General features: G+C 38.2%; 3 protein-coding genes and 1 long non-coding RNA gene across 4 annotated transcripts; 1 reads left to right on the forward strand and 3 right to left on the reverse strand.

The window, feature by feature from the left end:
* Nucleotides 1-182: 182 nt before the first annotated feature.
* ppp1r14aa (protein phosphatase 1, regulatory (inhibitor) subunit 14Aa) lies at nt 183-5,728 on the reverse strand. The gene is made up of 4 exons (XM_084413273.1): nt 5,421-5,728; nt 3,727-3,801; nt 2,973-3,005; nt 183-760 (listed from the first exon to the last, which is right to left on the reverse strand). The coding sequence occupies exons 1-4, from the start codon at nt 5,598-5,600 to the stop codon at nt 596-598; spliced, it is 453 nt and encodes a 150-aa protein (XP_084269399.1). The 5' UTR covers nt 5,601-5,728; the 3' UTR covers nt 183-595.
* Nucleotides 5,600-25,035, forward strand: LOC311293188. The gene is made up of 3 exons (XR_014627899.1): nt 5,600-5,718; nt 18,599-18,660; nt 24,907-25,035. It is a non-coding gene; the product is annotated as an uncharacterized lncRNA (long non-coding RNA).
* dlb (deltaB) lies at nt 8,098-13,136 on the reverse strand. Its single transcript, XM_084415006.1, has 7 exons — nt 12,885-13,136; nt 12,474-12,713; nt 12,057-12,123; nt 11,655-11,912; nt 10,820-11,181; nt 10,313-10,529; nt 8,098-9,882 (listed from the first exon to the last, which is right to left on the reverse strand). The coding sequence occupies exons 1-7, from the start codon at nt 12,933-12,935 to the stop codon at nt 9,230-9,232; spliced, it is 1,848 nt and encodes a 615-aa protein (XP_084271132.1). The 5' UTR covers nt 12,936-13,136; the 3' UTR covers nt 8,098-9,229.
* LOC311293186 (uncharacterized protein) lies at nt 19,858-27,919 on the reverse strand. The gene is made up of 4 exons (XM_084413272.1): nt 27,801-27,919; nt 24,321-24,488; nt 23,673-24,146; nt 19,858-21,472 (listed from the first exon to the last, which is right to left on the reverse strand). The coding sequence occupies exons 2-4, from the start codon at nt 24,448-24,450 to the stop codon at nt 21,030-21,032; spliced, it is 1,047 nt and encodes a 348-aa protein (XP_084269398.1). The 5' UTR covers nt 24,451-24,488; nt 27,801-27,919; the 3' UTR covers nt 19,858-21,029.
* Between the last annotated feature and the right edge of the window lie 34 nt (nt 27,920-27,953).

Here is a 27,953-nt window from a genome sequence, read left to right on the forward strand (position 1 = left end):
CTTTAAAACCTGCCTTCCTCATGTAGGTCTAGTTGTTTAATCTGTACAGATGAGAGGTACTAACGTAAAATACAGAGAAAGTGCACATCTTGTATTACTTCTCCCTCTGGTGGACAATACATTATAGCGCACCTACGATCAATGTGATGCTCTGTTCACCTGCCATTAACACCACACACACATTCAAATAATTGTTACTTTTATTAAACTTTTATTTTATGAAATCTACCAGTTCATAAACACCATTAAACTTAATTAGTATGTCCAACGACATACTTTCTATGATTGTTAACATGTTAGTATATTATTGTGAATTTGTATTTGTCACCAGATAAAGCTTTAAATGCAAGTAACCTTGCATACTGCAAGTTCAAACATAACCCGGTCAACAAGCAAGAAAGAACCAAATATTTACCATACCAAGTGTGATGGCAATTTGACACTATTAAATGTACCACTCTTATGAGTTTGTAAACAAACATCTCACAGTTACCGAGTTGCTAAACTAGTTGGATAGTGCACGTTGCATGTGTGTCCTGACTCAGTGTGTTAGGGAGCTCAGTCCAGTGACCGCAATAATTCAGAACAGATACAATCACAGTGTCTGATGTGTTGGATGTTGATGGTTGCCTCTGTCATGATGGATGTTGCCATGGTGATGTGGGTACGTGTGGAGACAGGGATGCTCAATTCCTTCATTCTGCAACTGTTCCTGTTTGTGGAGACCATGCAGCTTCTGCAACAGCTCAGCAATGAAGGCCTGAACACACACACACACACACACACAGCTTAATCTAGCTGTACACACTTAAAGTAATTGTGCATGTAAATGTTTGTTTTTTTTGTTAGAAAAACTAATAATTTATGTAAAACCCAGAAGAATTTTTTTTAAAATAAATTACGTGATTACATATTTTTTTAATTGCTTACACACAATTTCTATAAACTACACACAAGACATGCTGCTGTCCCGAGAATTTTTGGTTTCTGTGGTAGCACCCCCCCCACCTCCACAATGGCTGCATACGTGCACTGGAACAATCCTTCCTAAAACGCATGAAACTTTCGTTTACAAAGACGTGAAACTCACCGAGTGGTCAGGGGTGTTCACTGATATGCTCACACAAAAATCGCTGCAAAAGATGCTTTCCAACAGGTGTTTTACCAATCGTTGTAAAACTGTGGACCTATTTTTCCAAACGCCTCACACCTGTACATTCTTCCGTCGAGCTTGAATAATAGACACTCCAGCCCAGTTGGTGGCGATAATGCAGAAGATCGATGTTTGGATAGCGTAGCCTACGATACCGCGACTGCATAAGACTACAGAAAGAATACAAACAACCCCATTTCCGTTTCCGGCGGCGGAGTAATACCGTACCTCACAGCACATCCAATACAAGTCAATGGAGTTGAAAAAACTACGATAAAACCTGTTGGAAAGCATCTTTTGCAGCGATTTTTGTGTGAGCATATCAGTGAACACCCCTGACCACTCGGTGAGTTTCACGTCTTTGTAAACGAAAGTTTCATGCGTTTTAGGAAGGATTGTTCCAGTGCACGTATGCAGCCATTGTGGAGGTGGGGGGGTGCTACCACAGAAACCGAAAATTCTCGGGCCAGCAGCATGTGTCCAAATTTCAATCTTAACCGTTCGATTTCATCAGAAACGATCTGAAAACAGGGCTTTAAGTGTAAAATACCGAACTTGTCCTTTAAGATAAAGTGTTCCTATTATCTTAAAAACGGGTCAGTGCAAAATACTGGTTTATCATAATCTTGTGGTCTGTTAAAAAATGTGAGAATATTAAACAAAATGAAACAATACTTATTATAAATTAAAAATGTATCTACTGGTTGTTGAGCGTAAACTATATAAAACTCGTAAATATCTTCTGTAGACTGTATGTGTATCAGTCAGCAGTTTCTATGTTTACTCTTTTAAGCTTCACAATCTTAAACAATCAGATTGAAAATGGTGAGAATTATGCCCTGGTGTGTATCACACATGAAATTTGATTACATTTTTCAGATGTCAGTGTTCTGCAAGTGTATGTGTGTGTGTGTGTGTGTGTGTATTGGTTTATATTACATTGTGGGAACCAAATGAGATGTATGTTTATTAACCCATTTCCCTCATGGGGACCGCTGGCTGGTCCCCACAATGGAGGTGATCTCAGGTTTTACTATCCTTGTGGGGACCAGCCAGCGGTCCCCATGAGGGAAATGGGTTAATAAACATACAAAATTATATTTTTTTGAAAATGTAAAAATGCAGAAAGTTTTCTGTGATGGGTAGGTTTAGGGGTAGGGTTAGTGTAAGGGGACAGAATATACAGTTTGTACAGTATAAAAACAATTACGCCTATGGAGAGTCCCCACAAGTATAGCAAAACAAACCAGAGTGTGTATGTGTGTGTGTGTGTGTGTGTGTGTGTGTGTGTGTGTGTGTGTGTGTGTGTGTGTGTGTGTGTGTGTGTGTGTGCCACGTTCCTCTCCACTGATTCTCCATGTTGTGTCAGCATTTCAACACTAGCTTACCCAGAGACACACAATCTTCAGCATACACATACACACACAGTAACAAACATGTACACACACACACACACACACACACACTAATCAAAAGGCTGAGAGTGTACATTGTTAAAGAGCCCCGATGAAAGAATGGCTTTGTGCTAACAGAGAGCAATAGGGGCAAAGGGAAAGAGAGAACAAATCAGTCATTGACAGTGATCATTGTGAGAAACACGTGGAAGGGAGTGTCAGCCACTGCAGTGTTCCTCAGAGAGAGTGGGAGAGAGCAGGAAAGAGGGATGAAGAGGAAAAGTAACAGAGGATGAGAAAAAGTCCATAGAGGGGTAATGAGGATGAGTAGACAAAAAAAATTGGAAAAGAAACAAGAAAAATGTTCGGATAGAAAGATGATGACAAAGAGAAGGATTTACAGATGGATGGATTGATGAAAGTACCTCAGTGCTCCTAGTGCAGGTTTGCAGAAGAACCTGTAAAACAAATGAAAACAAATTAATAATTTCTAATCTTATAAATAAACCAAATGCAACTCAATTAAATGAGCCTAAAAAGTCAGTAATACTTATATTAACAACTGTGTAAACTAACATGCACTTGTGTGCAACCAGTGGAGAATATAAAGCCTTAAATGGTTATATATTGTGTAGAGCATTCAGACAAATGAGTCTATAAAGTTCTCATTTCTGCTGCAAATACTTAGGTCAAGGGACATGGTATAAAAGCTCTGGCATCCACTCACCATCTTCATCTAAAATTAAAATGGCAGACAGACCTCAAAGTCAATGGTCCTATCTTTTACATGTCATTTTCATGTGAGATACAAACTTTACATTTTTAAGAATTAAAAAGAGCCATATTTAAAACCAAAAAAAAAAAAAAAAAAAAAATGTTAATGTATTATTTGAGCACTAATGTATTGGGGCAGAGGAACATATTAAGAAATGCTTACTAATGTATTTTCTTCTTCTCTATAGGGTCATTTTATTTACCTGACATTTGTAAAAGATTTTCCCAGTGTGCATAAAAATCTAGTTGTCTAATAAACCTGCCATTGTATATTATGAATATTACTGTCTCTTTAACAAATTGCTTGTGTTCCTCTTTTATAAGCGTCTGCTAAATTCATAAATGTAAATATGGCTAGAAATACAAGCACAGGATGTGGTGTGAGAGAGAGGGGGATTATCGAACCTGTAGTTTGTGTGTTCGCTCTTCATCACTTGAGAGATCCAACAAATCATCAATGTTCACTTCCTCTGGCATGTCCTTCAACATAAACACACACAAAAAAAAAATTTGTAAGTGTGCTAAAAGCATTAACTGTTCCAGAAATACATTTAAAAAAAATAAAAATACACAGGTATGAGAATTTATAAATAAAACACTGCAGAAAGTAGTAGGCCTACTATGAGAAGCTAAAAACATATAGGCATACGACAAACTGTAAATCCGACATTGTAGACATGAAGTCCAATGTAAGACATGTAGCTCCAACAATTACAGCATATTGAACCAATTATGGCACCGCTGCACTGAACCTCATTTGTTTATTCCACTTCACATCTCCACTGCTTATTATATCTTATTGTTCCTCAACTTTACAGCAGCCTACAGTTTCAGTATCTCAGATAATCTTCAGTCTCAATATTCCATTATCTCAGTGGGAAACTTTTGCGTACACATAAGAAAAAGAACAAATCGAGATAACAGATCGCATAACACAACTCCCGAGAGACATCTCTGTCGTCTCTTACTGTGAGACAGCGTCTCACAACACACACAGCTTATGTTTAAACTTCCTGCCTGTTGCTGCTGCAGACGGGATCTCAGGGGTGCCCATGTAAGGTAGCGATAAAACCAAGTGATCCCCCTCTGTAACTGAAGGACATTAACAAAAGGATGTTGTTGTATATAAACTTGAGACTCACAGAATGTCTCCTCTCACACCATTTAAAGGTGTATGAGGAGATAACTGCATTTTATATATATATGTGTGTGTGTGTGTGTGTGTGTGTGTGTGTGTGTGTGTGTATGTATATATATATGTATATATGTGTGTGTGTGTGTGTGTGTGTGTGTGTATATATATATATACACACACACACACACACACACACATACATATATATATATATATATATATATATATATATACACACACACACACACACACACACACACACACACACACACATTTTCGTTGGATCTTTGATTAATTGCTTTTGTTTCCCTTGTAAGTAGCATAGGATAAAAGTATCTACTAAATGCAAAAATGTGAAATGGAAACATAACATTTTCATTTGGGAAAATGCAAATACAGACAGATAAAACAGAACGGTGTTGTCAACATAATGAAAATGAAAATGAAAATATTTAAATGCAGAAGCAGCCTTTCATTGAGTGGTGTAAAATATTTCAGAATTATTTATTCAAATGCATAGTGTCTCATTCTTATTATTTTGGTGCTTCTTCTGTCTACAGGCACTTTTTAAAACCAAAATAACCAAACATTCATGAAAGATGATCCATGAATTCATGTTTATTTCATGTCTATACACTACTGCATTCAACTATGCAAAAATCAACACACCTGTTTACAATAAGACACCTGAATTTAAAAGTACAAAGTAGGTGAATATGCATTTTTAAAAACTGACATCGAGAGTATTGTGTAAACGTTTGTGGTCAACTTCTTAGGGAAGGAACTGTTACACATTCAGCAGTCATACATTTCAAAATAACGCATGAGACAGCAGAGTTTGGAAATGCATAACGCCCTCGTTAATTTTTCCATCAAAATTGACTTAGCCTATTTTTTCCGAACTCACCAACCTGTAGTTTCGAGCGTCAACACTGCACCTGTGAGGATGAGCATGGACACTCACCTTGCCCTCGTACAGCCTTTCAAGACCTTCATCGATCCATTTCTCCACGTCCAGTCTTTTCTGAAGCTGTTTGCGGTTGTATTTTACAGTAACGCGCGCTTGACGCTTATGCATGTTCATCCCGTGCTCTGGACTAGTATCTAAATCCAGGGAATGACCGGTATGTATCTCCTCAGTCATGTTTGCATGCGCCTGTGCTCGTCTAAGAATGAGCGCGTGGACAGAAGAAGCTGGGCGCTGAGTGGCGCGCGCTCTCAACTTGATTGGAGGTAACGTCAGACGCTCGTGGATTTATGGGGTAGGACCACATTTAATGTTTGTAACAGATTTTTTTTATTATTATTATTATTTTTTTTAATAAATGATATTTTTTAAAAACCGTGATAGTACAGTTTTTTAATTGCTTACACACAATTTCTCTAAACTACACACAAGACCACAAAACATCACACACCTCTTGCAAAAGCGAACACTTCATTCAAAACTATTTTAACTCTTCTAAAAATTGAAAAGAAAGTCAGCACACAACCCATCAAATGATTAGCCATAGGGTGAATGCAGATAAAGTGGGCCGTTTCAGTTTGGTTGTACTGTGCGCAATGGGTTTACATTTTACACTTTAAGCGCATGACAGTGGTCTTCAATCAAAGAGACACTATTTCTTTAAATGATCAAATAGTTTTGGTTGATTCAATATGACACTGGTGGGTGTGGCCACACCTCAAAAGGAGGACTCCCTCATGGTTAGATTTAGAAACCCCTTATAAGGTTGCTCACTAAATGTAAACAAATGAAGAGGTCAGATGCAAAAGTCTCTAAGTGCCATCTGAAATTTTCTTCTAGAATGATAATTTTTATCAAGCTCGTATATTTAAGGTCAATAATTTCACTTAAATGACAATGAAGATTACCTATTAATTGTCATTTAAGTGAAATTACTTAACTTAAATATACAAAGCTTTATAAAAATTATCATTCTAGAAGAAAATTTCAGATGGCACTTAGAGGCTTTTGCATCTGAACTCTTCAAATATTATTGTGACATTTCCTGTTTTGTTTGTTTTTACAGTTAACAGGGAATAAAATGCAAAGAATTTTTTTTTTTAAATGTGTTAGTTTTCTTGTAAGGTGTATTGCTGGCCCACTTTGACTGATTCCGTCCCACTTTATCTAACACATTGAGACTGAATGCGTAGATAAAGTGGGACAGTGGGATTCCGGTAAAGTGGGCGATCTTTAACCTTCAGTAATTATACTCAAATTTATTCAATAAATTGACATTCACTGGTTAGATGATATGTATAATCTACTTTTTTAGAAAACAGAACTGAGTGTGTCATTATAAAATTCAAGTCAGATATGGAAGAAAGGAAAGAAAGAGCAGCAAATAAGACGAGGCATTACGTTCAATCTGTGGGGTGAATAAAGGATGAGAAGAGCAACATGTAGATTCAGAATATAAAGCTTTTAAATATGGACACACAAAGTTCCTTTAAAGTGCTTAGAGAGAAAACAGATTTTTACTAAAAGTTTTACAATATGGTTACCTTTTTAAATGTTCCTCTAATAAATTTTTTGTAAGCCTGTTTGTTGTAGAGGTCATTTTATCAAATTGAATGTCAACACAACATGTTCTATCAGTTGTTTTGAATTTTGCACATGCAATGAGTATGAATTTTACTATGCTTTTGGGTTTGTTAAATATGTTGTTGAATATGTTTGTTTGATAATATGTTTTAATAAATCATGTGTTTTTTAATTAAGATACAGGATCATTTTTGATAAATCAGGGATGGCCCACTTTAACAGACCAGCTGGCCAACTTTACCTGAAAATAAATTTGTCTGGAGTGCATGATCTCAAAATGTGTATTGTATATACCTTTCAAATAACACATTATATCACCTGTTTTCAAATTGAAATATTACAGCTGGACCTTAAAGTTAACAAAAGTTAAAAAAAAAAACAAATTAAAAAAAACATCTAGGCATCTAAATTGCACGTTTAACAAAAAATGGCCCACTTTACATTCACCCTACACGCCAAACTACACACAGATGTGAAAAACGTGTCTTTTGCTTGTTCATTGTGCAGTGGAGTTTGTCATAGCACTCACACATACATGTATTTGCACAAATACACTGTATATAGCCTACAGTATGTATGCACAATTGATTAACTTTACAGTTATTGAATTGAATCAACTCTGAACTGACTTGAGCTGAATAATGACACTTGGCTAAGTTGGCTTGTTAGAGCTGCTTTACATCAGAATTTGAATTTGTTAATGTGAAGCTGCATTGAAACAAGTTGTATTGCATGAAGCATAATAGAGATAAAGGTGACTTAACTTGTATGTATATTCAGTACATATTTACAGAATAAACAGAAATGCAAAAATGAGTTGTTTCTCAAAACATTGAGTTTTGATTTCTAAGTGATCAAATTAGGTATATTTACAATATTAACAGAAATGCACCGGGGCAAAAATCATTTAATTATTTTTCAAAACATTGAGTTTTGATTTCTAAGTGAACAAGTGCAAAGTGTAGCCAAAGTGTTTTCACACATGATCATTGGGTGTAAGTAATTGGTAATTGATTGTGCCATTTGAATGGCAGTGTTTTCAAAATGAAACACAAGAGCTGTTAGTTTTGAATAATGTGTCTAATGTGGAGAACTGTTAGTTTAACAATGGTGTACAGCATGCTTGCAGTTTTGCAGACTTGGTCTGAAGATTAGGTACATGAGTGAATGGTGTCTCAAGTACCACTGGAAGTGTGTAAGCAATAAAAAAAAAAACTAATCCAAACATTGTAGAAAGAATAGAATTGAAGAAATTAGGTGTTTTTCTCATATAATTTACTTCATTTCATTAAAATAACAAACACATATACAAAATAAATTAACATAAAATCTTTACAAAGATAAGACAATGATTGAAAGCAAAAGTACAAAAATGCAAAATAGAAACTTAGGTGTAAACTTAGGTTTAAATTAATAGGAAACATCTGGCAAAAGAAATAAACATTCATTAGACAAACCCCATTGAAGAAAATCGGATTTTTATGTAATTTAACATAAGAACCACTGACACATATTTCCCCATATCATTCGAGGAAAAAAAACACACTGCTTAATACACAATACAAAACTGGAGCAAAATCTTCCCATTTGGTCTTAAGAATATCGTTTGATATTCCTGACTGTGTTCTGCTTGCTTTCTCTTATTAAACCTGTTGCTGGTAACATCCTGACAAATGAACAAAGGTGATACTCTCACCCTTATGCAATAAAAAAAGTTATTGTTTTCATCAGTCTCATACAGAGCCCAGAGTTTGACAAGAAAGCACCTAACTTCAATGCTCTTCAGTTTAACTTACTTCTTTCTCTTTCAATAGAGGTATTTCCTTACTTAGTTCTCTTTGTATAGAGCTATTTTTCACTTTTTTATCTTTGTATAAAGATATGAGTTCTCTTCATATAGAGTTCTGTAACCTAAGTCTGTTTCAGCTTTCAGCACTTGTGTCTGTCTTCATATGGAAACAGATTCACAGAGCCCAGCACACAGTAGTGTGAGTGTTTGTTTCTTTTAGTTTTTGGTTTACGGAGTCTTCCACCTTTACAGATGGCAAAGGTCCAATCCCTTATTCAGCTAAGACATACTTCATTCTTTCATTCATTCATAAAAATTAAGACAAAAGCAAGTGCTACATCCAAATTCTCATCCCTGCATATGAGTTTGTGTGTTCGTGTAAATGCTCATGTGTCTACATCAGTGTATGCATGTGTTTGGGCATTTACACATCTCATCTAAGCCCTCCTCCAGCACTCCACAGGAAGTCCTGCCCAGCAGGCAGTGTGTGAGAGGCCGCCAATGAGATGTGGCTCTCAGTGTTGCTGGGTTTCACCTGACTGAAGTCTCGATCATAGGGATAGTGCTGCCTGTCGAAATTATTCACTGTCTCCAAATCATTAAACACAGAATCGCACAGCTGTTGTCTGCGCAGTCTATGCCTCCTCCTCCTGATCACCACCAGTCCCACACACACTCCCAAAAACACAGCCAGCACACCTAACACACATGACACCGCCACAGCTGAAGGCGAGGTCCGCCCGACCCGGGGGGCCATCATCTCCAGACCTCCCTGCACAGGAAACTCACAGGTCGAACCCATGAACCCAGGCACACACTGACACACTGGCCCAGAGAAGTGTGTGTAGCACGTTCCCCCGTTAAGGCATGGGTTCGTGAGACAAGCGTCTGCTCGGAGGCTGCAGTTTTTACCCATAAAACCTAGAGTACAGGTGCAGGTGTAGTCGTTAATGGAGTCTTGGCAGGTTCCGGCATTTTGACATGGATAGCGGGCACAGTCGTCAATGTTTGTCTCACAGCGAGGGCCGGTGAAACCAGGGCGACAGCGACACAGAGCACTAGCACCCAGATCCACACACTCACCACCTACAACAAAAGAGAGAGGAGGTTACATATGAGTAGGTGTAGAAGAGAGGAACTGTAACAGTAGCACATGAAAAATGTTTAGACCTATGCTCTTTTCTATACAATGAAAGTGAATGGTGACCACAGCTGTCAAGTGAATTAAATGTAAAGAAAATTCCATGCATAAAACTTCTATGTGTTCAGAAGACTTAGTGCATTTGTCATATGTAATTTGTTTTTTAGCTTTTTAATATGCTTTTACTTTTTGGAGCATGAGAGGCTGTAGTTGCCATCCACTTTCATTGTATGAGCAGCATTAGCATTCTTCAAAACTTCTTCTTTTGTGTTCCACAAAAGAAAGATATCTAACATGAGGGTTAGTATATGGTAAATGTGGGTGTTTTGTTCACAATTCTGTTATTGCATTTTTTTAATGAACACAAAACCTCACCATTGGCACATGGTTTGTGGCTGCAGCGGTCCAGTCTTTTCTCACAGTTGGATCCGGTAAAGGCTGGGGGGCAGCGGCAGACGTAGCCACCGGTGAATTTTTCCTCACATGTCCCTCCGTTAAAGCAGGGGTCATCAGCGCACGTCATCGCAATAATCTCACAGTTCTTCCCATAGAATCCCTGAGGACATGTGCAGGAGTAATCATTCTCCAAATCCTGCAAGGAAAAATAGGTATCAAATCATTTTTGATCTCCACAATCCATTGATCTGAGCATATTTATTTATCCTAAACCACATTCATATAGTTTGGAGAAATGTATTTTACCGTTATTTATTTATTTAGCCTATATTAATTGTCTTTTTAAATCAAATGTATTAACTCCAAGCTAAGTGTGTAAATGTTTGTTTTTGAACAAAAATGTAACATGCTGCATCTACTAAAATTGCATGTGATGTCAAATATAGATAGATAGATAGTTTTATTAATAAGTGAGCTTAGACTTACGTTGCAACTGCCACCATTCTTGCAGGGGTTGCAGTCACACTCGTTAATCTCCAGCTCACAGTTTGTGCCCCCATATCCCGGCCGGCAGGTGCAAGTGTAGCTGCCCTGTCCAGTGTTGGTGCAGGTGGCGCCATTAGCGCAGGGTTTGTGGTTGGTGCAGTAGTTGAGGTCCTGGTTACAAAAGAGGCCTCCCCATCCCTCCTTACACACACACTGCCACGGCTGCGAGCAGGTCCCATGCAGGCATCCTGGGTAATGCACACACTCGCTGCAGGACGGCCCCTGCCATCCCAGACGACACTTACACTCTCCGGGTGACTCGCAGTAACCGTGTCGCTCGCTGCAGTCCGAAGAGCAGATGGCTGTGGGGGGAGACAGAGAAGGGGGGTAAGCACACCACACACACCACGCCCCCCGGAGAGGGCAGATGAATGGGTGTGTTAAGTGTAGGGGCCAGCAGCTGGTGAGCTGACAGAGGTAATGAACTCTTTTGTATTTTGAGCTACGGCAAGCGTGCACACACACACACACACACACACACACAGAACGACCCTCTAGCATGTATCTGTTGGGTTTCTTTGTTAGGCTGAACAAAAGAAGTGCAGAAGCTCTGAAGGAGCAGCTCAACTTCCACCAGACACACACACTAAGATATGAGAGATAAGAGGGACGTAATGCTGCTGCTCAGGTTCCAACACACACAAACCACAATAGCACATAAATACAGTGATCAAGAAAGAGATAGGACTGCTTCTTTAGGACCCAGACATACTATCCAAAAGGACTTAACAGGCCTCTGACCATCTGACACACACATAGGTTGTAGGCTACTCACGATCGGAGCAGTAGTCTCCCTGCCATCCCTCTTGGCATTCCCTGTTCCCGCTCTCATCGCAGGTGTAGTGTCCCAGCGTGTCGTCACGGGGACGGCAGTAATCTGAACACGCCTCGCCGTAGTAAAACTCATCACAGAAAACGTGATACGAGTAACGGAGCTCGCTCTGATCGCCGAAGTGAACATCCTGAGACCAGTCTTCCCCAATCGCCAAGCGCCTTCGCGTTGCTAAACGACTGATCAGGTTGTTTTGATTCTCTGTTGGGGAAAATTCAAGGAAAATGAAAAAGCTGTGAATTAGTTAATTAAATAAATAAAAAACTCTTAATTTAGTAATGCATCATGTTTGGAGCTTTGTATTGAATTAAATTGCTACAGAGTCTCTGAAACAGGGCCACTCACCTGTGTAATCATGATGCTCTTTGGGAGACTCTGCATTCCATGCCTCAATAATAAGAGAAAATGTCCCCTGAAAAGAACAAGAAGTTATTCCAGATCCAAGGAAAACTTTTTTTTCACTTGAACTGAGAAGCTAACAATCTCTATGTCTTTCTTTCTTTTTTCTTTTCTTTTTTTCTCTTTCTTACTTATAGGCCTATTTGTTACATTTTCAGACTTTTGCACTTATTTACATGTTAAATGTTTAGTTAAACTTAAGGGAACCTGAATAAAAATAATAATTTTGCAGTAATAAAAAAATAAATAAAAAAAATGTATACATTTGTCTTATTAGTTATTTTCTCAGATCAGCTTAATAATTACACAATGAAGTAATGAAATATTGTTTGCTAGTGTTAATCTAGTGTAATGTTACTTTACCGGCCACTTGAAGTGGAAAGGCACCCGGATGGCTGCGCTGCTGGCTATAGAGCTCTGGTCCGCTCGCAGGACACTCGTCTGACCGGTTCCGAAGGTGCACGGAGGCTCGGCGGAGATGACGTCCTCAGAATGCTTGAGACAAATCCTGAAAAAGATGTTGCAGTCTCGCGTCCTCCTGCACAAGCGCCGTGTCGTGCTGAACGAGTGAACTTTCAATTCAAATACACCCGATGAAACCACCTGTTCAAGAACAGAGAAACCGTAGGCTATATGTGACTTCTACATATTTTAATTTAAAAAATAAACAATGCTGCACTACCTAGGAGACAAATATTCATACTATAAAGGCACATTAAATAGAAAATGAAAATATGAATGAAGTATAGACAAAGCCTTGAACTGGCTCCTTACCAACTGGAAAAGCGACACAGACAGCAGGCAGTACAAAGACAGATGCGCCATCTCGCTCGGTTAATCCTAAACTTTATTAACGTTACAATAAAACGCACGTATCTTCATCCGAAGCTTTAAAGTGTTTAGAGCTACAGAAGAAGAAAAATAAAAACAGTTAGATGTCCTGGTAAGAAATCTCTGGTACGTCCATGAAAGTCCACTGTGTCTTCAGAGGGAAAGCGCACTCGTCGTCTCCGTTCTTCAGCGCGTGCGGATTAACTTCATTGAATGTCTTGATGAATGGACGCCGTTATATAGGTCTTGCCCCCCTCCACGTGACGTCAGAGGGGACATATGCCATAATATTGGCCTGATTAAATTGATCTGCTGCTGCGTGTGGCAGTTGTGTTGATGGAGTTGAAGGGTCAGTGTTGAAGCTAGGCACAATGCTGTCTATATCATTTAATATTTTTCAATACAGTGATGTTGGGCAGATGTGCACAGGAGTTCTCAAGTATGAAAACTTGATGAATATTTCTTCATTTTGCGAAATAATAAAAGTACATTCAGCAAACAGGCGCGTTTGTCACTCGACTTTCAGAATTAGTTTATTATTCGCACTACTTGAATTATAAATGAAAACATCTGTGATCTGTAGTGATTTAGATTTTATTTGCTTACTTAAAGTTTGTCCAAGCAGGTAGAATAATTAACGGGAATTTTAAATGACACGGTTCTATTAAAAAAATGATATGCGGTGCAATATTGCCTTTTTAATTAGGATCTATGCTTACATTCTTCATAATGCGAGCAGTAGTAAAGGAAGTTTGTATGAAAGTAAAACTTATAGGACAGAAGTCTAAATCTCTGCAAATATTTTGACAAATGATTATTATACTATTTTAAATGTGTTATATCAATAGGCTATATATTAAACATAAATTAACAATAGTTTATGTTTTATTAAAAATATTATGCATTTAGAAAAAAAATATATTTTTCCAATTAGGCTACTGTTGTTTCCACCAGAGTGGTATAGGCTAGTGTAGGCTACTTTTACATCGAGCGCAAGTTTTTAAATATTTCCTCTGCACCCAAACACACACACACACACACACACAACCTTGGACTGTGTGGTCGATCTGGCGCGTGCGGGCAGTGGGAGGCCATAAGTGTTTGTTTGTCTGTGTCAGTCAAAAGTGTGTGTGTGTGTGTGTGTGTTTGTGTGTGTGTGTGTGTGTGTGTGTGTGTGTGTGTGTGTGTGTGTGTGTGTGTGTGTGTGTGTGCGTGCGTGCGTGCGTGCGTGTGTGTGTGTGTGTGTGTGTGTGTGTGCGTGCGTGCGTGTGTGTGTCTGTGTGCCCTACTACATGGTGAACACGTTATTGGGACCAGACAAGGATATCAAAAAAATGTTTTACCTTATGGTGAATTTTGTTTGGTGCACAGCTTATAAATCAGGCTAAAATCACAAGTGATGATTTCTGACCATGTACAAATGCAGGAAGTTTTCTGTGATGGGTATGTTTAGGGGTATATTTAGGGTTAGTGGAAGGGGATAGAATAGGCCCTATACAGTTTGTGCAGTAGGCCTAGGCTATAAAAATCATTACACCTATAGATTGTCCTCATAATGACAGGAATAGCCTACTAGTTTGTGTGTGTGTGTGTGTGTGTGTGTGTGTGTGTGTGTGTGTGTGTGTGTGTGTGTGTGTGTGTGTGTGTGTGTGTGTGTGTGTGTGTGTGTGTGTGTCTTTTGTTGTGCAGTATGCAGAGACGCGCAGGCTGCTCTGTCTGGAGGATGGGTGGGGAAATATCATGATGACGCTTTTGTGTGGGTCAGCTCCAACAGCTGTATGTTAACATGCGGCACATGGTCACTTATTGTCCGCCACAAACCGCCCGAACTCACCCAACCGGCATCTGTTGCGGTCGGTAAAACACTTGCAGCCGTTCCACTCATTTAACGTAGGCCTAATAGCCTAATATGTTATTACATGGCTGTAAATTATTTTCCAAAGTAGGCCTATTAGGTCTGCGTGATTAATATAAAATAAATGAACACCGAATAGTAAAGAATACTGTACTGGCTTATGTAATTCAGTGTTATGCGAACTGAATGGAATTGTCTTTTTTTATATCAATTTATTCACGAGAAGAGCAGAAGTTGTGACGTGTGGATGTGTGCTTTTGTGGTCGGTCTCGCTCGAGAGCTGTTGTTATGGTAATGAGTGACGCGTGCCTCAGAATCCTTTCATTAAGCCATAACCACAATGCATCACTTATAATGTCTTTTAAAAGACCTCATAAATATTGTCTCCAAGACCGCAGATATAGGCTAAGTGTAAATAAATCTAGAAAGTGTGTCAGACAACAGTCAGGAAATATTAGCTACTTGACACTGTAAGCTAACAAAATCACTTCATTAAACCAGCTGATTCTTTACTTGATAACTTATGATTCCTGTCAGTGATGCTGGGGACAAAGACACATTTTATGCCACACAATGTGTTGTATCATATTGCAGAGATAAACTCTTGTTGTGGGTAAGACGACAGATGACCAGGTGAGGAACAACAACAAGCATGAAGCATAGTTAAGCTTGAGATAATGGTCAATGGTCATGTCAATGATATTCTGCACTTGATTCAACACAAGTTTCAGTAGCCTATGGTCAAGGAATGGACTATCTAACTTTAACCTCAAGCTGTTGTCGGTGAGCAAAAACATAAGCGAAAGAGCAATTCAACAATTAAATACCTTCTCACATAATGTGCTGTCAGTCACTGTAGATAACACATATGTGCTGAAAAAGCATACAAAAGTATTCATTAAGTGTGTGTGTGTGTGTGTGTGTGTGTGTGTGTGTGTGTGTGTGTGTGTGTGTGTGTGTGTGTTTTTTTTAACCACAGTAAAACAACAAAAAAAATATTAGAAACTGTTGTGGCTATGGCATGCAAGATGGTTTAATCCTTAAACGAAAACTTTGCGAGTGCTAACAAGTTAAGGTTCAGTTAAAAGCAACTGACACATGGTCTGGGCTAAAGGCTGTTAGCTAGATTTAGGTTTTTGAGAGCCCATCTGCACAGAGAGAACGAGAAGCACTTATCCAAAGAGAGAATCTCAATATAGCATTCACATGTAAAGGTAAAGAAGGCAATAAAACAGTAAACACTTTCTTCAGTTTATAGGACTATTCCAATTTAAAATACTTAAAACTTAAAGGGATAGTTCACCTAAAAATGAAAGCGCTATGATCATTACTCATTTACTCAACCTCATGAGTTGTTTCTTGTTATTTGTTTGTTTTTTATGCCTATATAATGGAAGTCAATGGTCACCAATACTGTTTGGTTCCCTATACATTATTCAAAATATCTTCTTTTTGTGTTCGGCAGAAGAAAAAGTCATGCAGGTATGAATCGACGCCACTGTGAGTAAATGATGACAGAATTAAAAAATTTGGGTTAAGTATCCCTTTAACAGAGTCTGTGTCACCTTGCTTGACCCGAGGCAGTTAATATATGAAAACAAAAATGAAAAAAGGACCTTCTGGATGTGACTGTCAATGATATTGCCTGACTGTTTTCATAAATGTTTGGCAGTAAGAAGTTAAGGAACACCTGTGAAATTGATATACTGTATTTATTTTCCTCTTTATTTTGCCATGACATAGTAGTATTTTTACCTAACATATAGGCCTATTTATAGTAGGCCTATATATATTACCATTTTAATTTGATATATTTATACTTCTGTTTCTCTTAAGTTTAAAATGTTTTAATCAATGTGTAGTCTCTGGTCTAAGTACAAGTTAGCATAGTGAGTGAAAATGTCATAATTTTTTATAAAATAATGAGAAAATCGTAAATCTGTGTTAAGGATATTTTTGTGATCATATCTGATTATTTTCACCATGCAAATGTTGCCGTTTTATAATTAATGGCAAGTAATTGTGGGGCATCTCAAGAACCAGTCAGACTTATCAAAAGATGAATTTTAATATCATCATGCACATTTTTCTTAAACTTAATGTAATAGTAAGGTATCTGTTAATCTTGTTATCTGAGTAAGAGAATGGTTGTGTGTTTGCAGTGAATTATTGCATGTGTGAGTGTGTTGACTCATTGTCTGTGAGATGCTGATGCAGATGGGCAATGACTGATTTGTGTCTTGTAACATGGGTGTTGGGGGATGGTGGTCCCTTGAGGTGGGACACAAGCGTGGCAGGAGCATGGGAACCCCAGAACACCCTTCACTCCACATGCATATATACATATTTATGACCCCACACCCACACCTCAAATCTCACATATGTGCAATCAAACAGGCCTGCAAAAAGGGACATACACAAAGACTTTCCTCTCAGTCATTTGTAGTCATTGTCCAATACCTCAAGCACTATTGTTTCCATCTCAATTAAGATGATTTCTTTAATTGATTACAATTAAAGAAAACCTTTCACAAACAAAATGAGCTTGCACATTCATACAAATAAACAGACTGATGTCTTCTCAGACTTTAGGTATTCGACTGTACACACATACAACTTCACACATTCATTTACTCACATCGCCATATCCTTATCTGAGCCTATGTAGATGACACCCGACCCAGGATTTCCACACACGTCATGACATCTGCTCGCCCTGGAGACCAGCTCCCATAGGACACACACACACACACACAGTTCATCTGCCTACATTAGTGACCCACACCAGACCAGCATCCTGAGGACACACACTCTCTAACTGCATCTGTTGAGCCTTGAGCCCTTTGGGACGGCAGACCAGTCTTTCACACACACACACACACACACACACACACACACACACATGCATATACACACGCGTCCAAAATCAGCTGGCCTTGAGGAAAGAACTCAAGATACTTGATGGTCAAACTATGTTAATGTGTGTAGGATGGATCGGAGCTGCTGTGGGTGTGTGTGTGCAGCTGCTGCGTTCATGTGGAAATGACAGCAATAATCTCACAGAAACAGATCACACTGGAAAACACATTAAAACAGAGCAGTGGTCTTGTGGTCAGCGCAAGTCCTCATGGGAGATTTGCTTTTGAGTCTGGCCTGGTTCATGTACTCAACCTATTCCCTTGTCTCTCTTTCTACATCTGGGCCCATCAAAAATAAATCCCAAATCCCCCACCATCTATATACCTTAATTTTATTTTACAAACCATACAATAATAAATAAATATTATTAATTAATTAATATTTATTTGGAGCGTTTAATGTTTTATTCCAAGGTGCAGACATCTCATTCAGATAAAAATAATAAATATTATAATTTTATTAACAACAACAAAAAACATAAACCTAGGTGAAAGTAAAAAAAAAAAAAAATTAATAATAAGAGTTAGACATTACATGTCAGAACAGGTGCACAGAACACACCGCAACTACACAGCCACACGCCTGGCTCATGCAGTTGAATAGAGGGGATTGACACGGGCCCCACCATGAAGCTCTGAACCTCTGAAGAGGAAAAGAGGGCCTCACAGCAGAGGTAGCGTTATGTTATTAGAGAACCCAGAGTGACAGATGTAGGATAAAAGAGAGGGCAGGAGAATCAGCAGGGGTGAAAGAAAGAGATGAAAAGGTGAAGAGGTCAGCAGACCAACAGAAGAAGGGGAGGAAAGACAGAGTTGTACTTGGAAAAAAGAAGGATCGATAAATCTATCCGCTGTTGCTTCACAGTCTGCTTCTTTTGTTCCAGATGGCAGCTGATGTGTGGCAGGTCCTACAGAGAAATCACATCCAAATACATATACACTACCGGTAAGATTAAGAATTTTTTTTTTTTTAAGGAAATCTCTTATGCTCACTGCATATATTTGACTAGAAATACAGTAAAAATGGTCAAATTGTGGCATAGAATTTGAATTTAATATATTATAACTTTTCTATTTTTTAAATCATATTTTAAATGTTCAGCTTCATTACTCGTCTTCAGTCACATGATCCTTCAGAAATCATTTTATGATGTTGATTTGCTGCTCAAGAAACATTTATTTTTATTATAAATGTTTAAAACAGTTGTACTGCTTAATATTTTGTGGAAACAAATATTTCTAGAAATCTATTTTTCTTTGATAATAGAAATAGAAGGTTCAAAAGAACAGCATTTATTTAAAATAGGAATCTTTCGTAAAATTATAAATGTCTTTACTAATGTCTTTGATCAATTTAATGTTCTTTCTTAATACATTTCTTTCAAAAGGAGAAATCTCTTTCTGACCATAAACTTTTGAACGGTAGTGTATATGTACACACAATCACAAAAACAGTTATTTAGTCCTGGAAACTTGTCTTTTCATTGTTTTGTTTTTCTTCCCTAGAACAAAAAAGGTTTATAAAACAATCAAGACCAGCTTTAACATGAACTTAAAAGTTAAAAAAATTCAAGCGTGAACAGATATCAAGTAATCTATCTTATCTATCTACCAAATAACAAAATAAAAGCAAGACAACTAAACCTGTTTTCAAATAACCAAATGTCAAAAAAAACTGCAGTTTAATGTAACCTAAACCAAAGACAAAACCCGATATTGTGTTTCTGGTGCGACGCCCGGTGAAGATGGCTAATATGATAAATGACTGATACATTATACAGACATATTCACAATCTGCAGACAGCCACAATAAAGTACATTTTTTTCAGCAGAGGTCCCTAAACCACACAATAGGGCTACCAGCTGCCGTCTTACACATGCACAAAGCATTCCCCAACCACAGCTCTACATCATCACACACACACACACACACACACACACACACACACACACACACACCGGCAGCTGTTTAAGCAGAGCTCTTCACTTCAGCCCTGGAGAACCGGAGAACAATACTTCAGCTCTAAACACTCCTGTCTGAAACTTAGTGAGAAGCTAAGTGTCCATGCCAGTATCTCAGTAAAAGCACAGGCATAAACATGTACGGACATAATATCAGCAGAACATGAAATAAACACTAGTCTAACCATTCAGTTCAAATTTATTGAAATATCAGACTCACTTATGGAGCAGTTTTCATTCATAAACCAAACATACACACATGAAACTCACACTGCTGGAAAACCCAATGATTTTGAAGAAACACATGCAGTAAAATAATCATTTGAGGAATACACTGTGTGAAAATTAAAATACACACTGCCCTCTAGTGACAAGACAACAGCATTAACTTGAAAAATGAGCTTGAAGTAAGAAAATTGGTTCCTGAAAATGTACAATTTGTCCCACTTTTTTAAATCAGTGAACACAGCATAAAAAACAATTGAAAAAGTTCCACTGGAAAAGAATGTCCTATTAGACAAAATATGAGACCTGTTTTTATATGAGACCCCTTTTACACCATATACTGGTCATAGAAAGGTTTTAGTTGTCCCTGAACACCATTAAATGTGACTGCAAGTTAAAAACAGTTAATATTACAGAGGCATCGTCACTCACATAGCTGTAATAAATATGAAACGTACGTGTTTGTGAGTAAATTAAAACACGCTCCTTACACCAGCTTTCAGATGATAAAACAGAAGTCAATGGTCACCAAAACTGTTACCAACATTCTTAAAAATACCTTTATGTTCCACAGAAGAAATAAAGACATAGGATTGGAAAGACATGAAGGTGTGAGTAAATGATGACAGAATTTTCATTTTTGGGTGAACTATATCTTTAACTCATCGACAGACGTTGCATAAAAGCATGTAATTTATACATTTTAGAAGTAGGTCCTCTGATGTTAATCTCAAAATTTCCTATGTGACTATGTTGTGAATGAAGAAAAAAAGTAATATTTTGTTGTGGAAGATCATATTACTTTAGGCACAAACAAAATCTCTTTCGTGCACGGTTTCAGCTAACATTTTTGGAGTGGTGCTCGCATTTTTGCACTTCACTATAAACAAAAACCCTAAGTGTGCCCTATTGATATAGAGAGACCAGATACAAAAGCATCTTCTCAAATTGTTGTCTTTGTCCTTGCACTAAATCACAGTATTTTGACATCTTGACATTGCGCCCTCTGATGGTCACCAACGTTCCAGTGAAAAGTTCCTCATGATTGTTGTCTGACTGCAGTTTCTTTTCAACAACGGGTCACGCTCTGATGCTTGTTGGTCATCATCTGATTGCTAAACACGCATTTCACAACGCAGGTTTGCCGTTGACCTTTTCATGTAGTATCGTTAGCGCGCCGGAGGCAAATTCTCGCATCACCTGCACGGTATCCCTCTGTATCTGCAATGATTCGCGCGCAAACTCCTGTTGCGTCTCCGCTAGCTGCTGCACTGACTCTGCAAGAAGCTCAAGCGAGCGGGAGACCGTGGCCAGAAGAGCGTTAGTGGTGTGCTGCTCCTGCACGCTAAGGCTTGCGTTGTGTGCTAATTGCTCACGTGAACTGTCTGGCTCCGCCCCTGAGAAAGACGAGGGTCTTTTAGTAGAGGCGGTGGCTGTGGAGGAGACGTGTCCAATATTGCCTCTAGTTGCAACTCCGTCCTCCTCAGAGTAAGAGTTACTGACAGATGCCATAGAGGATGATGGGAAGAGGTCACGGTTGTCTTCATCTGAGTCTAAGTGGGATTCGGGATCTGTGATCAAACAAGAAGTAAACAGTCATATCATAAGTTGAACATCATATCATCACAAGTTTACGATACACCATTTTTTTTCTTCTTGAACACATGGGATGTAAACATTATACACAAATTGTTTTGGGACATTCAGACATTACATTTACAACTTGGTTGGAACAACAATACACTACTTTAATGGTCTGTTTCACAGACAAGGCTTAAACGTACAGTATGTAATTGTTTCGCCGCTAGGGGTCGCTAACCTAATGTTACAATAACAAAGGCGTAGTTTGATGACGCAACATTTGCTAAGAATTATGGATCTTGTCGTCAACGTCAAGCCGACCGATCTAATAATGTTTATGGATGACTGAATACATCGATGTTTTTATCATGACTGTGATATGAAGCAGTTCGGGATTGCTAAGAGACAGCTATCAGCTCCACACGCGACGCGAGTCCCGCGGATATAAAAGGAATATGGGCATTTCATTCTACCGAACTACACGCAAGTGCAGAATTACAACTCACAGGTCAGTTTATTAGACAAATTAAACTTGTGAGGTAACGCAGCGCTGTTTCACTTAGTCTAACATTACACTATCATCACACTAAACTGCATTTGTGAATGTGTTGAAATGTGCTAGTTTGTCTGTATGAGACTAGCAGTAAGCTAGATCAACATTAGAATAACATACAGAATCAGATCATATTCTAACATTTTATCATTGTTGAACTATATAACATTGATTAGTTTTATGTAAATGTGCTCACCTGTTTAATAAAGTACATGTAGGAGCGGTCGAAGTCTCGGACGTGGAGCTCTCGTTTATATACTGTCTATGGGAGCTCTCGGCATCTCGAAAACACCGCGCTGATATTGATTCTCGTTTTAGTTCTCCTTTTTTTATCCAAAGTCTGCTTGCCATGGTCCATAATGTTTGAACGAAACAACAACAGCGTGCAAATAGACATTGCGAACTACACAGTTGTCCACGTCTGTCGCCTTGGTTACTATCAGAGGGCTCTGGTTGCTATGGCAGTACGAGCGGAAACCAGGGACAACGCGGATATGACGCCATTGACGGCGACAAAACGGAAATAAAGAAACGGTCCGTGTCTTCGAATTAAATTACAAATTTCTCCTGGTTTGAAAGTTGTTGGAAACAGTCGGGATAATGTAAGTACACACAAAAAAATATATATATAACATAGATATAGTGATTTTTGCTATTTTTAAAGCAAAAAAGTTACATATTGTGCCTTTAAGCCTAGTCCCAGACTAAAATGCATGTTTGAGCTGTTTTAACTGAAAGCAACATGCACTTATATATCTTAAAATATGTCAGTGCCATAGTTTTATCTCAGAATTCAAACAAGTAATGTTTTTTTTCAAAGGCACGTTTATAAAAGCTACTTAAATGTCCTAATTTAACTAAGGCCTAATCCTAGCTTTATCTAAACCCTGTTTGTGAAACCAGGCCTAAATGTTTGAGGTCAGTTTAAAATGATACATTTTTTTAAAGATATTCATACTTATTCTCTGAGGATGCATTTAATTTATCAAAAGTTACAGTAAAGACATTTACAATGTTACAAAAATTTGTATCTCAAATAAATGCTGTTCTTTTGAACTTTCTGTTTACCAAAGAATTCTGAAAAAATGCATCAGTTTCCACAAAAATATTAAGGAGCACAAAGGTTTACATTGATAATACTAATAAATGTTTCTTGAGCAGCAAATCAGCATACTAGAATAATTTCCTAAGGATCATGTGACACTGAAGACTGGAGTAATGATGCTGGAAATTCAGCTTTGCCATCACAGGAATCAATTATTTTTTATAATATATTAAAATAGAACTGTCTAATTTAAAAGTTATTCTAATATTTCACAATAGTACTATTTTTATTGTATTTCTGAGCAAATGCATCATTAGAGAGCTTAAGAGACTTCTTTCAAAAACACTGAAAAATCTTACTGACCCCAACATTTTGAACGGTAGGTTTTGAAAACATAGCTGTTTAATTTTTTAGATCAAAGCAAAATATGTATATATATATATATATATATATATATATAAATACAGTGCATTAAAGTTTCTTGCAGTTAACTTTCACTAAAATGGATCTCTAGTGTGTACAAAACCACAGTGCAGTGCTAAATCTAATGAAAATTCAAATGGTCCAACTTGAGTATTTTCAGCTTGTTTACCTCCAGCTTTGGATCCGTCATACTGCATCTCACTAGCACCTGCAGCTCCGCTTGTAGTAGCAGGCATTCCTCCCACATCCATTCCTCTGCTCGGGGAACTGTTGACCGACCCCATCCCCACAAACCCCCCATCCTCCTCTTCCTCATCCTCACACACAGGCTCTTGTTCGTCACCATGACTGCGAGATCTGGACCGCTGTGTAGCTTCCCATGGTTTCTTGTCCAGTTCAAGTATGGATTCCACGATGACTTCCATCGGGGACAGTTCGATATTGGACCGTGCCAATCGCTGGGACACTGTAGCACCAGTCCGCAGAGCAGCCACTTTGCGCTTCGTGTCGCATTTGAGGTCGGACCATTTCTTGATCACCTCCATGATCTCTCTGTCACACTCTCCTATCTCATTAACACGCGCCGTGATCTCGGCCCATTTCCTGCGCTTCACGTCAGAGGGAATGCCTGCGTTAAACTTGCCTATGCACAGACACAGAAAAGTATCGGAACATTTTATTCATGTACAGTTTGTCCATTTTATAAGGACATGAAACACAACCGGTGGTTGTCTGATCTGAGCAAACTCATTTAGTTTATAACAGACTGCTAACTTGCTATGGAAGGTTTTGCCTGTCAAACAGAAGTAAAACTCACCCACAACAATGTGGCGATTCTTCCGCACTTCGTCCAGCAGGATGTGCACTTCACTGAAGGAGAAACGTGCTTTTCTCCTCTTGAAGCGCACCATATTGTCTTGTTTGAGGTAGACCGAAGACACGGACATCTTCACGGCAGAACGATTCACTCAGTCCAATTAGGAGTCTGTGTAAAGTGTAGAAATTACAATTTATTTTATTTTATTTTTTGAATCAGATTGCAGTATTTACTAAAAATATCATTTGTAATTCAAACTTATTTGTTTATACAGAACCCTGCCATTTAATTAGCTTTACAAACCGGATTGCAGCAATATTTGAGTGCTGGGACAAAACAGGCTGCATAAAAGAACTGTTAGATTAATATGTTCACAGACGTTTGGGTGAAACCTCTTTAGCTTCTTTCTTTTTCTCACAAAATGTGTATTTCCTTGTCACTTAACATGAGGCAATGCCATCAGAAATGACAATATTTGTATTATAAATATGGACAAATGTTGCATTCATTTCAATAAATGAAGTGGTTTCAAACTGATTTGAAGAGCAGAGCTATGCTAATTTTCTATTTCCTGTTTCTACCTCAGGATGCACAGATTGCAAAAATTTCAGATGACAGCAACACTTGTGAAACTGGATAATGCCAACTTCAGATCAACATAGAAAACTGTTAGGTATTATCCTCATATTGTAATCAGTAAGAGCACAAGCTGTAATCGCTGCCTAACAAATTCCTTGTATCTGCTAAACTGAAGACATGATGTCAGCTAACCACATAACCTGTATTATCTTATAGCTGTATATTACAGCCATATGGACTTTATTTTGACACACTCATCTCTGGCTGATGACAGAATACTTCAAAATTGTAACACTGAAACAAGCATTTTCTGTAAAGCTGCTTTGAAACGATACGTATTGTGAAAAGCGGTATAAAAAACTTTAATTCATTTTTAGCTCCATCTATTAGGGTAAGTGTACCTATCAAAATCTATTTTTTTCCTATATATTGACATGAAAAATCATTTGTTAAAATGCAAGATTAACAATTAGTTTATAATTAGTTGATGTACATTATCAGAATATAAAATTAAGATCTTTATGAATAAAGTCAGAAGTCTGGCATGGGCTTAAACGCACCATTTAAGCCTCCATGTGTTCCACATCATGATTGATTCACAAAATATGAAAATGTATTGAAGTAAAACATCAATATATTTATTCAGTGACAGGGAAGTATTTAAAAAAATTTTTTTACTAATGTTTGATTAGAGCCCTCTGTGTGGGATGGGTTGGTGTCAGTGGCCGGTGGTCTGGAGCCTTAAGTCGGCTTGACTCTGGAGTTAGCTGGAAGTTTGACCGGATGTATCTCAGGAGCCAAGCCGTCCTAAGGCTCCATACTCTGGGCTTAGGGGGGGTCTCCTAGGTCCCAGGGGCTCGGGACTGTGGGGAAAGTAGGGTCCCTCACGGCTCCCAAGTTATGCCAGGTTATACATAAGGGACTTTAGGACAAAACGGGCTCTATCTCATTTGAATTAATGTGTAATTTGTAGGCCTATCTAAATATAGGCTAGTTCTAAATTAAGGTAGTAACAGGGTTCCCACATCTTGGTTAACTTCAAATTCAAGGACCTTTCAAGGACTTTCCAGGTCCAATACCCTCAAATTCAAGGACTTAATGTGGGGACACATTTGTTGTGTCCAACAACAAACGTTGAGGTACCACCGTAGTTTTGTGCGCGCGTGAACGTCATGGCAACGTACAACACAAAGTACCTCACGCGGGAAACACTTAACATAACGCGTAAATGCGCGTAACTAACGTGAATCAAGCAAGCTAGTATGCATAGGCCAAAAAGTGTTGGCGAAATAACACATTAGCGGACCGGAGTGAATATGGATTTTTTTCCAGAAAACGTATTGCATAAAACACATTCAAGGACATTCAAGGACCTGTGTCTATGCATGTTTATTTTCTAAAACTTTCCAGGGTCTTGAATTTTTTTTTTTCAGATTCACAAACTTTCAAGGATTTCAAGGACCAGTGGGAACCAAGTAAGTAAGGTAAGGTAAAAAGGTTAGTAAGGTAAAAGCACACAAAGAAATGCTATCATTAAACACTTTCACTCAGAAAATGTATCAAAGTTTGAAATTAGAGGGATTCCTCATTGAATAAGGTGGGTTTATGGTTCCACAGTGAGTAATGGTGAAAAGAGACCATGTTTTGTTGTGACAATGTTTACAAAGTCCCCTGAGACAGGATGCACATGAGTGGCGCTCAACATTGCCAAATTGAATTGGTATGCAATAAAAGATGTCAGGGAAGTAACAAATCACATGCTTTTCTCTTTTTTTAATTTGGGCTTAATGGGTACACGTACCCTAACCATAAGCGGTCAAATTAAACTTATTATGCCAACTTAAAATGGGAGAAATAATGTAACCTCTGAACATTTTTTTTTACAATTTGTGTGACAAAGTTGACACAACATGACACTGAATACAAACAATTATGTTAAAACACATAAATAACACTACAAAACTCAGAACTTATAGCAAATTAAATATGGAAAGAGGAGTCAGCTTTTTATTTCCTTCTGTTAGGAAATAGTAGCAAATCTAGCAATGTTTCTTTAAAATATAGACATTTTTGTTTTTCTTAAGTTCAATACATAATTTAATCAATATGAAGTTTTGTGGTCTGGTTTTAGGGATAATTGCGCTCATTTAAATTGTACATTCATGTTAAAGAATTCTATTGATCACCTCTGATTAATGTCAAAGTGGAAAGGTTGCCATTTTAAAAACTACTGGCAGGCAAGGTTATGAGACATGAGACACAAGACGTCTCACATACCAGCTGGTGAACGTCAGCGTCACCGTGAGTGCGAATTTCTTTTACATTCATTGTTCAGATCAACAAATCATTTGATTTCCAACTAACGTTACACGATGATCTTAAGTAACAACACACGATGGATGTCCCGGAAGGAAGAGCAACTAAAGCGCCGGCTCATTCATTCACCCACCCATCCAGCTATTAGCTCCAGACGAAAGAGCGCATGTTTCCATCGAGGTGTAGTAGCTAACGTTACAACTGTAGTTACATAAACACATTACGATCACGCGTTCTCTCTTTGTGCCGCGAGGAAGCGCCATCGTGTTAAAGCATCTGAATTAAACCAAACACATAGCAGCTACATCCCCAAGCAGCACACAACTGTTGTCGAGCGAACGTAAATCGAAAAATGAATATCATTGTTATCATAACGAAACAAAACGCTTGAATCGGAAGAACATTTCGCCCCCATTTTCTTATTAGCTACAATCATCACTGACTAACGTTAGCTATTTAAGCTAGCTAACGTTAGCTATTTTACACGATGTGTGCGATCACATTCACTTTAACGATCAGTTTGTAAACTCCAGAAAAGCCGTAACCGTATAAAGTACTTTAAGACCACAAAAGCTTGGAAAATACCTCAGAATGGTCAAATGTAATCAATATTTTGCGTTGCGTCCAGATATCCAGAAACTTCGTAGAAAGCGGCGTATGCGCTGCGCAAGCGCACTTGCTAGCCTGTTCTCCGTGGCGTAGATGGGTGGGTGCAGTTACCGGGTCTGACCACTCCTA

The sequence above is a fragment of the Rutilus rutilus genome (assembly GCF_951802725.1).
Source record: "Rutilus rutilus genome assembly, chromosome: 7".
NCBI classification, from domain to species: Eukaryota; Metazoa; Chordata; class Actinopteri; order Cypriniformes; family Leuciscidae; genus Rutilus; species Rutilus rutilus.

Bases quoted from the DNA above. Each gene is read 5' to 3' on its own strand.
- ppp1r14aa (XM_084413273.1), bottom strand. From the start codon at position 5,600: ATGACTGAGGAGATACATACCGGTCATTCCCTGGATTTAGATACTAGT. The intron at 3,802-5,420 runs GTGAGTGTCCAT...TTTATGTTGAAG, and splicing joins AAAGGCTGTACGAGGGCAAG to GACATGCCAGAGGAAGTGAA. The intron at 761-2,972 runs GTACTTTCATCA...GTGTGTGTTCAG, and splicing joins CCTGCACTAGGAGCACTGAG to GCCTTCATTGCTGAGCTGTT.
- dlb (XM_084415006.1), bottom strand. From the start codon at position 12,935: ATGGCGCATCTGTCTTTGTACTGCCTGCTGTCTGTGTCGCTTTTCCAG. The intron at 12,124-12,473 runs GTAAAGTAACAT...TGTTCTTTTCAG, and splicing joins CTTTCCACTTCAAGTGGCCG to GGGACATTTTCTCTTATTAT. The intron at 11,182-11,654 runs GTGAGTAGCCTA...CTCCCCCCACAG, and splicing joins GGGAGACTACTGCTCCGATC to CCATCTGCTCTTCGGACTGC.
- LOC311293186 (XM_084413272.1), bottom strand. From the start codon at position 24,450: ATGTCCGTGTCTTCGGTCTACCTCAAACAAGACAATATGGTGCGCTTC. The intron at 24,147-24,320 runs GTGAGTTTTACT...GTCTGTGCATAG, and splicing joins GAATCGCCACATTGTTGTGG to GCAAGTTTAACGCAGGCATT. The intron at 21,473-23,672 runs GTAAACAAGCTG...GTTTGATCACAG, and splicing joins TGACGGATCCAAAGCTGGAG to ATCCCGAATCCCACTTAGAC.